General features: G+C 45.9%; 1 protein-coding gene across 3 annotated transcripts in view; it reads right to left on the reverse strand.

Moving 5' to 3' along the window:
• The window catches only part of SMARCA1 (SWI/SNF related, matrix associated, actin dependent regulator of chromatin, subfamily a, member 1), a 504,496-nt gene that overhangs the window by 204,293 nt on the left and 282,999 nt on the right, over positions 1–17,204 (reverse strand). For all 3 annotated transcript variants that reach the window (XM_063937258.1, XM_063937260.1, XM_063937259.1), the window contains one exon: positions 3,426–3,578. In XM_063937258.1, coding sequence (XP_063793328.1) covers positions 3,426–3,578 — 153 coding nt within the window. The remainder of the gene's footprint in view (positions 1–3,425; positions 3,579–17,204) is intronic.

The following is a 17,204-nucleotide window of genomic DNA, read 5'->3' on the forward strand; positions in this document are numbered from 1 at the left end:
ATTTTTCCCAGGACTTGAGTGCAATGATGTACTGACACTTGTTTTGGCTTCAACAGGTTCTTGACTAGAGTCATGAGTTCCTGCGCTTTTTCTATCGGAAGAAAAACCCTTTTCTGGTCTGTGTCCAGAATCATGCCCAAGAAGGGCAGACGAGTCGTAGGATTCAGCTGCGACTTTGGAATATTGAGAATCCAGCCGTGTCGCTGTAACACCTTCAGTGAAAGTGATACGCTGTTCAGCAACTTCTCCCGTGATCTCGCTTTTATGAGGAGATCGTCCAAGTACGGGATAATTGTGACACCCTGCTTGCGCAGGAGCACCATCATTTCCGCCATTACCTTGGTGAAAATTCTCGGAGCCGTGGAAAGCCCAAACGGCAACGTCTGAAATTGGTAATGGCAATCCTGTACCGCAAATCTCAGGTACGCCTGATGAGGAGGGTATATGGGAACATGCAGGTATGCATCCTTTATGTCCAGAGATACCATAAAATCCCCCCCTTCCAGGCTGGCGATGACCGCTCTGAGCGATTCCATTTTGAATTTGAACCGTTTTAAGTAAAGGTTCAGGGATTTTAAATTCAAAATGGGTCTGACCAAACCGTCCGGTTTCGGGACCACAAACAGAGTTGAGTAGTACCCCTTCCCTCTTTGAAGCAGGGGAACCTCGACCACCACTTGTTGAAGACACAATTTGTGAATCGCATGTAACACTATCTCCCTTTCCATGGGGAAGTCGGTAGCGCCGATTTGAAAAACCGGCGAGGAGGCACCTCTTCAAATTCCAGCTTGTATCCCTGGGAAACAATTTCTATTGCCCAGGGATCCACCTGTGAGTGAACCCAGATGTGGCTGAAAGGTCGAAGACATGCCCCCACTGGAGCGGACTCCCTCAGGGGAGCCCCAGTGTCATGCGGTGAATTTTGCAGAGGCCGGGGAGGACTTCTGTTCCTGGGAACTAGCTGTGTTGTGCAGCTTTTTCCCTCTGCCCTTACCTCTGGCAAGAAAGGACGATCCACGTACTCTTTTGCTTTTATTTGAACGAAAAGACTGCATTTGATAATGAGGCGCTTTCTTAGATTGTGAGGGAACATAAGGCAAAAAATTCGATTTACCTGCCGTAGCTGTGGAGACAAGGTCCGAGAGGCCCTCTCCAAACAATTCCTCACTCTTGTAAGGCAAAAACTCCATATGCCTCTTTGAGTCGGCATCACCTGTCCACTGTCGGGTCCATAAGACTCGCCTAGCAGAAATAGACATAGCGTTTATTCTGGAACCCAGTAAACTAATGTCTCTTTGAGCATCCCTCATATATAAGACAGCATCTTTTATATGCCCTAGGGTCATTAAAATGGTATCCTTATCAAGTGTCTCAATATCCGCTGATAAGGAATCTGTCCATGCTGCTACAGCACTACAAACCCAGGCCGACGCAATTGCCGGTCTGAATAACGTACCAGAATGTGTGTAAATGGACTTCAAGGTAACCTCCTGCTTGCGGTCAGCAGGATACTTGAGGGTAGCCATATCTTGGGATGGGAGCGCTATCTTTTTTGATATGCGTGTCAAAGCCTTGTCTACCCTAGGGGAGGATTCCCACCGTGTTCTGTCCTTTGGCAGGAAAGGATACGCCGTAAGAATCCTTTTGGGAATCTGCAGTTTTTTGTCTGGAGTTTCCCTCGCTTTTTCGCATAATTCATTCAGCTCATGTGAGGAGGGAAAGGTGACCTCAGGCTTCTTTCCCTTATACATGTGTACCTTCGTGTCAGGGATAGGGGGTTCCTCTGTGATATGCAAAACATCTTTTATTGCAATAATCATATATCGAATACATTTAGCCACTTTTGGCTGTAATTTTGCATCATCGTAGTCGACACTGGAGTCTGAATCCGTGACGGTATCTGTGTCTACTATTTGGGATAGTGGGAGCTTCTGAGACCCCATAGGTCCCGGCGACATTGGGACAGACATGGGTTGACTCCCTGACTGTACCCTAGCTTCAGCTTTGTCTAATCTTTTGTGCAATAAATTAACATTAGCACTGAAAACATTCCACATATCCATCCAGTCAGGTGTCGGCGCTGCCGACGGAGACCTTACATTCATACACTCCCCCTCCTCCTTAGGTGAGCCTTCAACCTCAGACATGTCGACACACGCGTACCGACACACCACACAGGGAAGCTCTTTTCTAAAGACAGGTTCCCCACCAGGCCCTTTGGAGAGACAGAGAGAGAGTAAGCCAGCACACACCCCAGCGCTATATGACCCAGGAAAAAACACAGAATGTTTACCCAGTAGCGCTTTTCAAGTATGTATATGCGCCAAATCTGTGCCCCCCCTCTACTTTAAAACCCTCTTTCACCGTGGTATCAAGCAGGGGAGAGTCCGGGGAGCTTCCTCTCAGTGGTGCTGTAGAGAAAAATGGCGCTGGTGAGTGCTGAGGGAGAAGCCCCGCCCCCTTGGCGGCGGGCTTCTGTCCCGCTCTAAATTCTTAAAAACATGGCGGGGGCTCTTTATATACATGTACAGTGCCCAGCTGTACATGTATATATGTACATTTGCCACAGGAGAGGTTTATATTGCTGCCCAGGGCGCCCCCCCTGCGACTTGCACCCTTACAGTGACCGATGTGTGTGAGGTGAATGGGAGCAATGGCGCACAGCTTCACTGCTGTGCGTTACCTCTATGAAGATCAAGCTGTCTTCTGCCGCCTCTGAAGTCTTTTCCTCTCATACTCACCCGGCTTCTATCTTCCGGCTCTGCGAGGAGGACGGCGGCACGGCTCTGGGACGGACGGCGAGGGTGAAACCTGCGTACCGATCCCTCTGGAGCTAATGGTGTCCAGTAGCCTAAGAAACAGAGCCCTGTAACTCAGAGAAGTGGGTCTGTTTCTCTCTCCTCAGTCCCTCGATGCCAGCAGGCTCCCTGAACATAAAAAAACCTAACTAAAATACTTTATTTACAGGAAAATCAGGAGAGCTCCCTGAAATGCACCCAGTCTCCACTGGGCATAGTATCAAACTGAGGTCTGGAGAAGGGGCATAGAGGGAGGAGCCAGTGCACACCCAGATCCAAAGTCTTTCTAAAGTGCCCATGTCTCCTGCGGAGCCCGTCTATCCCCATGGTCCTTACGGAGTCCCAGCATCCTCTAGGACGTTAGAGAAATTGGCTTTTTGACAGCCACCCATATACCCAACAACTGACACACTGTTTATCACAATCCAAGCATGGCACTCGTAAGGGAAATTGATATCACAGTCATAACATTAATCAGTAATTTAGTCACATTTCATTTTCACAACAGAACAAAAAGTTGCTCAGCAAAGACCTACCATTAAACACCATATCCATATATGTTAAAAGGAAACTCATACTGACTAATACTTAATACTTTTTTTAAAAAAAAAAGCATGTATTTCTAACCATTGCTTGTAAATCGACTTGAGGGTTCCAGTCTGAATCATACAAAATCACCACATCAGCAGTTGCCAAATTAATTCCAAGGCCTCCGGCACGGGTACTCAGCATGAAGATGAACTTGCTGCTGTTAGGAGCATTAAATCTTTCTATAGCTTCCTGTTAATGGAAGAAATATTTATAGGTATATTAGTTTTTCTACTTTGTTTTAAAAATTATAATCTACTTTAAAATTAATATAATTGTGAAACATGCCGTAATATACAGTATTATAGAATCACACAGAATTATATATGAAGGTGGCTTCAGGGTGTGTAATAGATGGTACAGATTGAGCAGTGTTTGCATTAAGTGTTCTCTTAATGAAAGTTCCCTCTATGAAGATCACTTTCTACCACTGATGCAACTTAAATGTTTGTATAGGCCAGCGGTAGGCAACGTGTAGCACTCCAGCTGTTGTAGGACTACACATCCCAGCAAGCACTGCCACAGTTTTACTATGTCATAACAGAAAAACTGTGAAAGGGATGCTTGGATACATATTTTCACAGCAACTGGAGTGCCACATGTTCACATTATTTGTACGGTATCCGGTTTCTACAGTAGGTCAACCACACTTAGGTTGACAATTTCTAGGATACCAAAAAAAGAAAGAAAAAAAACTCATGTCGACCTTATTCAAGTCGACCTAGAAACCCTGTCGACCTACTTACTGTCGACCAATACTGGTCACCCTAGACCTAAATGTTCCACGCCCATTTCTATGAAGGATTCGCAAGGATATTTATATGGCAAGGCTGGAACTGAGTGTGTAAATCTTAGGGGTAAATTTACTAAGATGGGTGTTCTATTTAAGATGGGATGTTGCCCATAGCAACCAATCAGATTCTAGCACCTTCTAGAAGATAATACCTGGAATCTGTTTGGTTGCTATAGGCAAAATCGCATTTTAAATAGAACTCCCATCTTAGGGCCTAATTCAGATCCGGTCGCAGCAGCAAATTTGTTAGTTAATGGACAAAACCATGTGCACTGCAGGGGGGGGGGGGGGGGCAGATATAACAGAGAGAGTTAGATTTGGACGGGTTATTTTGTTTCTTGTGCAGAGTAAATACTGACTGCTTTATTTTTACACTGCAATTTAGATTTCAGTTTGAACACACCACACCCAAATCTAACTCTCTCTGCACATGTTACATCTGCCTCCCCCCCTTGCAATGCACATGGTTTTGCCCATTAGCTAATAAAGGGGGTAATTCCAAGTTGTTCGCAGCAGGATTTTTGTTAGCAGTTGGGCAAAACCATGGCCCTCATTCCGAGTTGTTCGCTCGCTACCCGCTTTTCGCAGCAGTGCACACGCTAAGCCGCCGCCCTCTTGGAGTGAATCTTAGCTTAGCAGAATTGCGAACGAAGTATTCGCAATATTGCGAAAAGATTTTTCTTTGCAGTTTCTGAGTAGCTCCAGACTTACTCTTCCAGTGCGATCAGTTCAGTGCTTGTCGTTCCTGGTTTGACGTCACAAACACACCCAGCGTTCGCCCAGACACTCCCGCGTTTCTCCAGCCACTCCCGCGTTTTTCCCAGAAACTGCAGCGTTTTTTCACACACTCCCATAAAACGGCCAGTTTCCGCCCAGAAACACCCACTTCCTGTCAATCACACTACGATCAGCAGAACGAAGAAAAAACCTCGTAATGCCGTGAGTAAAATACCAAACTTCTTAGCAAATTTACTTGGCGCAGCCGCAGTGCGAACATTGCGCATGCGCAGTTAGCGGAAAATCGCACCGATGCGAAGGAAAATAACGAGCGAACAACTCAGAATGAGGGCCCATGTGCACTGCAGGGGAGGCAGATATAACATGTGTGGAGAGAGTAAGATTTGGGTGGGTTATTTTGTTTCTGTGCAGGGTAAATACTGGCTGCTTTATTTTTACACTGCAATTTAGATTGCAGATTGAACACACCACACCCAAATCTAACTCTCTCTGCACATGTTAAATCTGCCTCCCCTGCAGTGCACATGGTTTTGCCCAACTGCTAACAAAAATCCTGCTGCGATCAACTTGGAATTACCCCCAAAATTTGCTGCTGCGATCAGATCTGGATTAGGCCCTTGGTAAATGTACCCCTTAGTTTTCATCCAAGTGACAACATGGTTATGTTTTCCATCACATTGCAGAACTGTAATTAGAATTAGGGATTCTGTTACTATATTACCGGATCCATGGATTCTATTAATCTGGCTAAGTTTTGGGTTTCGAAATACCCAAATTATAAACATTAAATCCTAGGTATTATCGGATTCTGAATACACTGCTCATATGCATACCTCTCAACATGACCCTCTCCAGGAGGGACAGAAGGCTCTGCTTCTGGACTTCCCTCTTAATATATGCTTGCCATCACCTGTGCTGAAACACCTTTCTTATCCATTAACCTGTTAAAAACAGGTGCCAGCAATCATAAATTAAGAGAAAAGTTTAGAAGCAGAGCATTTTGTCCCTCCTGGAGAGGGTCATGTTGGGAGCAGGGGCGTCGGAGCTGGGGGGGCAAGGAGGCAGCTCATCCCACCCCCCCAAAATAGGAGAGGCGCCGCCGCCGATATACAGGAGGAGCGATGTGCGGTCTTTCAGCTGACCGCACATCGCTCCTCCTTGCAGGGACTGAGCACCAGCGGCAGGATGCGGCTGTGTGCAGACCCTCCTCCCAGACTCAGTTCAACGGGGCTGCCCGCCGCCCTCTCACCCCCTACCCTTACCAAGGCTGGCTCACGGCACAGAGAAGTGCCGCGATTCGCGGGTGTTAAAGGGGGCGTGGCCTAATGCCGAGAAGTGCCTGCCTTCCCTTCCATTACAGACCTGCTGTGGCTGGGACTGGGTTGAGTCAGGTAAGAGACTCTCCCGCCCGCTCCCACTGACCCACTCGATCTCTCTCCCTCTCCAATGGCTAATGCAGGATTTATAAGGGGTGGGGGGGATGGGGGATCCTTATATGTACGTTATATAAAAAAAGAAAATACATATGTATGTATATATATATACATACATACATACAGTGCTCAAAATGGGCCGGCACTTCGAGCACTGACTGAAGAAGATCCCCGCCTCCGCATGTCACAGACCTCTCTCAAACTGGCAGCCAATCAGGAATAGCCGCGCAGCCGCTTCTGATTGGCTGCCGGTCCGTGGCAGATTTGAAATAGTAGTGGCGGTCATAGGAACCGCACCAAAGGTCGCCGACCAAAGCCGCCTCCTCTGTTGCACCGCAGCCGCTATCTGCCTCCTCCACTGCATCACCGCCGCCCTCTGCCTCCTCCGCTGCATCACCGCTGCCCTCAGTCTCCTCTGCACCTATGCCAACTCCCACAGCTTCCTCATTCAGCGCACTGCAGACCACAGCCTCCTCCGCATCGCCACTGCTCAATAGGTAATTTTTACTCTGCTGCCTTTCTCTCTCCCTTTGTCCCTGCTGTCACTCTCCCAAACCCTCTCTCCCTATCCCACTGTCACTCTCCTTGACCCTCTGTCTCTCTACCTGTCCATCTCCCGGGTGGTATGTAGGTTGCCAGCTGTTGGGTTCCCGGCGCACAGTATACCAATGGCGGAATCCCGACACCCGGCATACCGACGCCTTTTCTCCCTCTTGGGGGTCCACGACCCCCCTGGAGGGAGAATAGATAGCGTAGCGCACCACCGTGCCCGCAAGGGGCTCATTTGCATTCGCCCAGCTGTCGGTATGCCGGCGGTCGGGATTCTGGCTCCGGTATGCTGGCCGCCGGGAGCCCGGCCGCCAGCATACCATACTACACCCCCCTCTCCCTGTACCTACATCCCTGCTGTCACTTTCCCTGAATTGTGTCTCATTCCGTGTGCCATAATGTGAATTTCGGCTCTTACCGTGTGCTATAATGTGAATTTCGGCTCATACCGTGTGCTATAATGTGAATTTCGGCTCATACTGTGTGCTATAATGTGAATTTCGGCTCATACCGTGTGCTATAATGTGAATTTCGGCTCATACCGTGTGCTATAATGTGAATTTCGGCTCATACTGTTTACTATAATGTGAATTTCGGATCATACCGTGTGCTATAGTGTGAATTTCGGCTCATACCGTGTGCTATAATGTGAATTTTGGCTCATACCCTGTGGTATAATGTGAATTTTGGCTCATACTGTGTGCTATAATGTGAATTTTGGCTAATACTAATGCCTCATAAAATATATATATATATATATATATATATATATAGTATATTACAGTATGTATATATATATATATATATATATCCACACACCACTCGGCGGCACTCCGGACAAATAAATGAAGACTACAAAGTCATCTTGGATTAAATCGACGTTTCAGTGCTCGGCGGCACTTTTATCAAGATTATCAGACAGCATAAGAAACCATTGTGTATACACCATATATATAGCATCAGTGAAACCACACATTGCACGTCAGGTCCCACCCCACTACCAATCAATGTGGTGTCGGGCGTGGCGTGCAGGCAGCTGAATCAAGTTCACAATTACAAGAAATGCACATTATAAACATCACAGTGATCAAAAATGTATAAATCACAGAACTCACACATACATGTGAAAAAACATCTAGATAAAAAAGGTGAAAAAATGACCATATTAAAAACCAACAACAAGCACTAGACTTTTTAGAACAAGTATTTCCTCATGTAGCTATATACAAAAGTAGCTACATATCCAACAGAACGGAATGCCTGTGCTAATAAACACTCCATAGTCTAAGATAATTCCTTACCTGGAGATAGCTTATAAAGTAACATGCTGTGTGTCCATCTATACTAATGTATTAAAGATGCAACAATCTTATTATCACAAGAAACAGTGTAACCCTAGTGATTCATTTAACCCTCGAGGGGAAAGTGTACCAAGCCTTTCAATCCACTGTGTCTCCCGCTGTAAGAGCAGTTTTTTTCTATCACCTCCTCTGTTAAGGACAGGAATATGATCGATCATTCTATATTTAATTGCTGTTAAGCTATGTTTAGCAGTAGCATAGTGGCGAGCTAAAGGCTGATCACTAGTGCCTTTAAGAATTGCGGCTTTAATCGCCGATCTATGAAGTGCCATTCTCTCTTTAAATTGGCGCTCCGTTTTCCCCACATATTGTAAAGAGCAAGGGCAAGTGATCACATAAATCACATATTGGCTTGAACAGGTAAGGTGGTGTCTAATGAAAAACTTTTTTCCAGAATAGGGATGATTGAATACAGCACCTGTTTGTAAAAAGCCACACGTCGTGCAGTTCGGGCAACGAAAACAGCCATGTTTAGGGGATCCCCAAAAGGTTGTGCCCCGTACTGTATCACCTCCCATACCTGTAATATCCGTCCGAACCAGAAAGTTTTTAAGATTCTTGCCCCTGCGATAACAAGGCATTAATGAAGAATCAGACAGATTTAAATCCCTGTCAGTCTGGACAAGAGGCCAAAGTTTCTTGGCAGTTTTAGTCACAAAAGGACTTAAATGAGTATATGTGTTGGGCCACGCAAAGGGTTTAGTGGCCTTAGTTGCCTTCTTATTGCCCACTAGTAGCTTATCAATAGGTACTGCTAAAGCTTTACGTTTCATTAACTCAAGGTTCTTGGGACAATAACCTCTCTCCAAGAATTTTTTATACATTAGATCAACCTGCATCAGAGCTTCAGTTCTATTGCTGGAAATACGTAACACCCTTAAAAATTGACTATAAGGCAAAGAATCTTTTAACGCCTTAGGGTGTGCACTAGAAGCCAACAAAAGATTATTTCTGTCAGTAGATTTAGTAAATAATGACGTATCCAAAACGTCACCCTTTCTTGTGATGGTTACATCAAGATAATTGACTGTATCTCTGCTAATCTGGTAAGTAAATTTAACAGGGCTGTTAGACTGGTTATGTTCTTCCATTAAAGCCACAAATTCACATTCCAAACCCTGCCACAAAATGAGCACGTCATCTATATAGCGAAAATATGCAAATATTTTACTAGCAACTGTGGGGTTGGTGAAAAATACATCCTGCTCAATCATAAACATAAAAGAATTTGCTAGCGACGGAGCCACTGAGGACCCCATCGCCACACCGGATGTCTGCAGGTAATATTTCCCATCAAAATAGAAATAATTTTTGGATAAAATCATTTCTAACAAAGACATAAATAACTCTATATCTGGACCCACATATTTCACATTATTAGCCAGCAGCAACCTCACAGCCAACAGCCCCTGTGTATGGGGAATACATGTGTATAAATTACATACATCAACAGAAATAAGCAACAAATCAGTAGGTAATGAGGGTAACTTTCTCAACGACATAAGCAATGACGTGGTATCTTTCAGAAAAGTAGGTTTAGATTGAATTAGTGGCTGCAGAAAACCGTTTATTTAGATGGTTTTCTGCAGCCACTAATTCAATCTAAACCTACTTTTCTGAAAGATACCACGTCATTGCTTATGTCGTTGAGAAAGTTACCCTCATTACCTACTGATTTGTTGCTTATTTCTGTTGATGTATGTAATTTATACACATGTATTCCCCATACACAGGGGCTGTTGGCTGTGAGGTTGCTGCTGGCTAATAATGTGAAATATGTGGGTCCAGATATAGAGTTATTTATGTCTTTGTTAGAAATGATTTTATCCAAAAATTATTTCTATTTTGATGGGAAATATTACCTGCAGACATCCGGTGTGGCGATGGGGTCCTCAGTGGCTCCGTCGCTAGCAAATTCTTTTATGTTTATGATTGAGCAGGATGTATTTTTCACCAACCCCACAGTTGCTAGTAAAATATTTGCATATTTTCGCTATATAGATGACGTGCTCATTTTGTGGCAGGGTTTGGAATGTGAATTTGTGGCTTTAATGGAAGAACATAACCAGTCTAACAGCCCTGTTAAATTTACTTACCAGATTAGCAGAGATACAGTCAATTATCTTGATGTAACCATCACAAGAAAGGGTGACGTTTTGGATACGTCATTATTTACTAAATCTACTGACAGAAATAATCTTTTGTTGGCTTCTAGTGCACACCCTAAGGCGTTAAAAGATTCTTTGCCTTATAGTCAATTTTTAAGGGTGTTACGTATTTCCAGCAATAGAACTGAAGCTCTGATGCAGGTTGATCTAATGTATAAAAAATTCTTGGAGAGAGGTTATTGTCCCAAGAACCTTGAGTTAATGAAACGTAAAGCTTTAGCAGTACCTATTGATAAGCTACTAGTGGGCAATAAGAAGGCAACTAAGGCCACTAAACCCTTTGCGTGGCCCAACACATATACTCATTTAAGTCCTTTTGTGACTAAAACTGCCAAGAAACTTTGGCCTCTTGTCCAGACTGACAGGGATTTAAATCTGTCTGATTCTTCATTAATGCCTTGTTATCGCAGGGGCAAGAATCTTAAAAACTTTCTGGTTCGGACGGATATTACAGGTATGGGAGGTGATACAGTACGGGGCACAACCTTTTGGGGATCCCCTAAACATGGCTGTTTTCGTTGCCCGAACTGCACGACGTGTGGCTTTTTACAAACAGGTGCTGTATTCAATCATCCCTATTCTGGAAAAAAGTTTTTCATTAGACACCACCTTACCTGTTCAAGCCAATATGTGATTTATGTGATCACTTGCCCTTGCTCTTTACAATATGTGGGGAAAACGGAGCGCCAATTTAAAGAGAGAATGGCACTTCATAGATCGGCGATTAAAGCCGCAATTCTTAAAGGCACTAGTGATCAGCCTTTAGCTCGCCACTATGCTACTGCTAAACATAGCTTAACAGCAATTAAATATAGAATGATCGATCATATTCCTGTCCTTAACAGAGGAGGTGATAGAAAAAAACTGCTCTTACAGCGGGAGACACAGTGGATTGAAAGGCTTGGTACACTTTCCCCTCGAGGGTTAAATGAATCACTAGGGTTACACTGTTTCTTGTGATAATAAGATTGTTGCATCTTTAATACATTAGTATAGATGGACACACAGCATGTTACTTTATAAGCTATCTCCAGGTAAGGAATTATCTTAGACTATGGAGTGTTTATTAGCACAGGCATTCCGTTCTGTTGGATATGTAGCTACTTTTGTATATAGCTACATGAGGAAATACTTGTTCTAAAAAGTCTAGTGCTTGTTGTTGGTTTTTAATATGGTCATTTTTTCACCTTTTTTATCTAGATGTTTTTTCACATGTATGTGTGAGTTCTGTGATTTATACATTTTTGATCACTGTGATGTTTATAATGTGCATTTCTTGTAATTGTGAACTTGATTCAGCTGCCTGCACGCCACGCCCGACACCACATTGATTGGTAGTGGGGTGGGACCTGACGTGCAATGTGTGGTTTCACTGATGCTATATATATGGTGTATACACAATGGTTTCTTATGCTGTCTGATAATCTTGATAAAAGTGCCGCCGAGCACTGAAACGTCGATTTAATCCAAGATGACTTTGTAGTCTTCATTTATTTGTCCGGAGTGCCGCTGAGTGGTGTGTGGATATTGTGGGCCGTTGCAACACGGCCGTCACGGAGGGCACCTGGCAAGTTTCTACACTGGGACAATAGGAGTGCCGGATCTGGTGGATGTATATATATATATATATATATATATATAAAAATAAGAATTTACTTACCGATAATTCTATTTCTCGTAGTCCGTAGTGGATGCTGGGGACTCCGTAAGGACCATGGGGAATAGCGGCTCCGCAGGAGACTGGGCACAAAAGTAAAGCTTTAGAACTACCTGGTGTGCACTGGCTCCTCCCCCTATGACCCTCCTCCAAGCCTCAGTTAGGATACTGTGCCCGGACGAGCGTACACAATAAGGAAGGATTTTGAATCCCGGGTAAGACTCATACCAGCCACACCAATCACACCATATAACTTGTGATCTAAACCCAGTTAACAGCATGATAACAGAGGAGCCTCTAGAAAAGAAGGCTCACTACAGCAATAACCCGATTTTTTGGTAACAATAACTATGTACCAGTATTGCAGACAATCCGCACTTGGGATGGGCGCCCAGCATCCACTACGGACTACGAGAAATAGAATTATCGTTAAGTAAATTCTTATTTTCTCTGACATCCTAGTGGATGCTGGGGACTCCGTAAGGACCATGGGGATTATACCAAAGCTCCCAAACGGGCGGGAGAGTGCGGATGACTCTGCAGCACCAAATGAGAGAACTCCAGGTCCTCCTCAGCCAGGGTATCAAATTTGTAGAATTTTACAACGTATTTGCTCCTGACCAAGTAGCTGCTCGGCAAAGTTGTAAAGCCGAGACCCCTCGGGCAGCCGCCCAAGATGAGCCCACCTTCCTTGTGGAATGGGCTTTTACAGATTTTGGCTGCGGCAGGCCTGCCACAGAATGTGCAAGCTGAATTGTACTACAAATCCAACGAGCAATAGTCTGCTTAGAAGCAGGAGCACCCAGCTTGTTGGGTGCATACAGAATAAACAACGAGTCAGATTTTCTGACTCCAGCCGTCCTGGAAACCTATATTTCCAGGGCCCTGACAACGTCTAGCAACTTGGAGTCCTCCAAGTCCCTAGTAGCCGCAGGCACCACAATAGGTTGATTCAGGTGAAACGCTGAAAACCACCTTAGGTAGAAACTGAGGACAAGTCCTCAATTCCGCCCTGTCCGAATGGAAAATCAGATGAGGGCTTTTACAGGATAAAGCCGCCAATTCTGACACGCACCTGGCCCAGGCCAGGGCCAACAGCATGACCACTTTCCATGTGAGATATTTTAACTCCACATATTTAAGTGGTTCAAACCAATGTGACTTTTGGAACCCAAAAACTACATTTAGATCCCAAGGTGCCACTGGAGGCACAAAAGGAGGCTGTATATACAGTACCCCTTTCACAAACGTCTGAACTTCAGGGACTGAAGCTAGTTCTTTTTGGAAGAAAATTGACAGGGCCGAAATTTGAACCTTAATGGACCCCCATTTCAGGCCCATGGACACTCCTGTTTGCAGGAAATGTAGGAATCGACCTAGTTGAAAATTCCTCCGTCGGGGCCTTACTGGCCTCGCACCACGGAACATATTTTCGCCAAATGCGGTGATAATGTTTTGCGGTTATATCTTTCCTGGCTTTGATCAGGATAGGAATGACTTCATCCGGAATGCCTTTCTCCTTCAGGATCCGGCGTTCAACCGCCATGCCGTCAAACGCAGCCGCGGTAAGTCTTGGAACAGACAGGGTCCTTGCTGGAGCAGGTCCCTTCTTAGAGGTAGAGGCCACGGATCCTCCGTGAGCATCTCTTGAAGTTCCGGTTACCAAGTCCTTCTTGGCCAATCCGGAGCCACGAATATAGTGCTTACTCCTCTCCATCTTATAATTCTCAGTACCTTGGGTATGAGAGGCAGAGGAGGAAACACATACACTGACTGGTACACCCACTGTGTTACCAGAGCGTCTACAGCTATTGCCTGAGGGTCCCTTGACCTGGCGCAATACTTGTCGAGTTTTATAAACATGTGGAAGACTTCTGGGTGAAGTCCCCACTCTCCCGGGTGGAGGTCGTGTCTGCTGAGGAAGTCTGCTTCCCAGTTGTCCACTCCCGGAATGAATACTGCTGACAGTGCTATCACATGATTTTCCGCCCAGCGAAGAATCCTTGCAGCTTCTGCCTTGCCCTCCTGCTTCTTGTGTCACCCTGTCTGTTTACGTGGGTGACTGCCGTGATGTTGTCTGAATGGATCAACTCCGGGTGACCTTGAAGCAGAGGTCTTGCTGAGCTTAAAGCATTGTAAATGGCCCTTAGCTTCAGGATATTTATGTGAAGTGATGTCTCCAGGCTTGACCATAAGCTCTGGAAATTCCTTCCCTGTGTGACTGCTCCCCAGCCTCGCAGGCTGGCATCCGTGGTCACCAGGACCCAGTCCTGAATGTCGAATCTGCGGCCCTCTAGAAGATGAGCACTCTGCAACCACCACAGGAGAGACACCCTTGTGTTTGGTGACAGGGTTATCCGCTGATGCATCTGAAGATGCGACCCGGACCATTTGTCCAGCAGGTCCCACTGGAAAGTTCTTGTGTGGAATCTGCCGAATGGGATTGCTTCGTAGGAAGCCACCATTTTTCCCAGAACCCTTTCATTGATGTACTGAGACTTGGCTCGGTTATAGGAGGTTCCCGACTAGCTCGGATAACTCCCTGACTTTCTCCTCCGGGAGAAACACCTTTTTCTGGACTGTGTCCAGGATCATCCCTAGGAACAGAAGACGAGTCGTCGGAATCAGCTGCGATTTTGGAATATTGAGAATCCAATCGTGCTGCCGCAACACTACCAGAGATAGTGCTACACCGACCTCCAACTGTTCCCTGGATCTTACCCTTATCAGGGAATCGTCCAAGTAAGGGATAACTAAAATTCCCTTCCTTCGAAGGAGTATCATCATTTCGGCCATTACCTTGGTAAAGACCCGGGGTGCCGTGGACCATCCATACGGCAGCGTCTGAAACTGATAGTGACAGTTCTGTACCACAAACCTGAGGTACCTTTGGTGAGAAGGGTAAATTGGGACATGAAGGTAAGCATCCTTGATGTCCCGAGACATCATGTAGTCCCCTTCTTCCAGGTTCGCAATCACTGCTCTGAGTGACTCAATCTTGAATTTGAACCTCCGTATGTAAGTGTTCAAGATTTTAGATTTAGAATCGGTCTCACCGAGCCGTCCGGCTTCGGTACCACAACAGTGTGGAATAATACCCCGTTCCCTGTTGCAGGAGGGGTACCTTGATTATCACCTGCTGGGAATACAGCTTGTGAATGGCTTCCAAAACTGCCTCCCTGTCAGAGGGAGACATCGGTAAAGCCGACTTTAGGAAACGGCGAGGGGGAGACGTCTCGAATTCCAATTTGTACCCCTGAGATATCACCTGAAGGATCCAGGGGTCTAATTGCGAGTGAGCCCACTGCGCGCTGAAATTCATTGAGACGGGCCCCCACCGTGCCTGATTCTGCTTGTAAAGCCCCAGCGTCATACTGAGGGCTTGGCAGAGGCGGGAGAGGGCTTCTGTTCCTGGGAACTGGCTGATTTCTGCAGCCTTTTTCCTCTCCCTCTGTCACGGGGCAGAAATGAGGAACCTTTTGCCCGCTTGCCCACGAAAGGACTGCGCCTGATAATACGGCGTCTTCTTATGTTGAGAGGCGACCTGGGGTACAAACGTGGATTTCCCAGCTGTTGCCGTGGCCACCAGGTCTGAAAGACCGACCCCAAATAACTCCTCCCCTTAATAAGGCAATACTTCCAAATGCCGTTTGGAATCCGCATCACCTGACCACTGTCGTGTCCATAACCCTCTACTGGCAGAAATGGACAACGCACTTAGACTTGATGCCAGTCGGCAAATATTCCGCTGTGCATCACGCATATATAGAAATGCATCTTTTAAATGCTCTATAGGCAATAATATACTGTCCCTATCTAGGGTATCAATATTTTCAGTCAGGGAATCCGACCACGCCAACCCAGCACTGCACATCCAGGCTGAGGCGATTGCTGGTCGCAGTATAACACCAGTATGTGTGTAAATACATTTTAGGATACCCTCCTGCTTTCTATCAGCAGGATCCTTAAGGGCGGCCATCTCAGGAGAGGGTAGAGCCCTTGTTCTTACAAGCGTGTGAGCGCTTTATCCACCCTAGGGGGTGTTTCCCAACTCACCCTAACCTCTGGCGGGAAAGGATATAATGCCAATAACATTTTAGAAATTATCAGTTGTTATCAGGGGAAACCCACGCATCATCACACACCTCATTTAATTTCTCAGATTCAGGAAAACTACAGGTAGTTTTTCCTCACCGAACATAATACCCCTTTTTGGTGGTACTCGTATTATCAGAAATGTGTAAAACATTTTTCATTGCCTCAATCATGTAACGTGTGGCCCTACTGGAAGTCACATTTGTCTCTTCACCGTCGACACTGGAGTCAGTAACCGTGTCGGCGTCTATATCTGCCATCTGAGGTAACGGGCGCTTTAGAGCCCCTGACGGCCTATGAGACGTCTGGACAGGCACAAGCTGAGTAGCCGGCTGTCTCATGTCAACCACTGTCTTTTATACAGAGCTGACACTGTCACGTAATTCCTTCCAACAGTTCATCCACTCAGGTGTCGACCCCCTAGGGGGTGACATCACTATTACAGGCAATCTGCTCCGTCTCCAGGGAATGCTCTGATAGAGGACAGGACCCCACTAGCCCTTTGGGGAGACAGAGGGAGAGTTTGCCAGCACACACCAGAGCGCTATATATATATACAGGGATAACCTTATATAAGTGTTTTTCCCCTTATAGCTGCTGTATTTTAATACTGCGCGTAATTAGTGCCCCCCTCTCTTTTTTAACCCTTTCTGTAGTGTAGTGACTGCAGGGGAGAGCCAGGGAGCTTCCCTCCAACGGAGCTGTGAGGGAAAATGGCGCCAGTGTGCTGAGGAGATAGGCTCCGCCCCCTTCTCGGCGGCCTTATCTCCCGTTTTTCTGTGTATTCTGGCAGGGGTTAAATTCATCCATATAGCCCAGGAGCTATATGTGATGCATTTTTTGCCATCCAAGGTGTTTTTATTGCGTCTCAGGGCACCCCCCCCCAGCGCCCTGCACCCTCAGTGACCGGAGTGTGAAGTGTGCTGAGAGCAATGGCGCACAGCTGTAGTGCTGTGCGCTACCTTGTTGAAGACAGGACGTCTTCTGCCGCCGATTTTCCGGACCTCTTCTGTCTTCTGGCTCT

This window comes from Pseudophryne corroboree, chromosome 8, assembly GCF_028390025.1.
Source record: "Pseudophryne corroboree isolate aPseCor3 chromosome 8, aPseCor3.hap2, whole genome shotgun sequence".
Lineage (NCBI taxonomy): Eukaryota > Metazoa > Chordata > Amphibia > Anura > Myobatrachidae > Pseudophryne > Pseudophryne corroboree.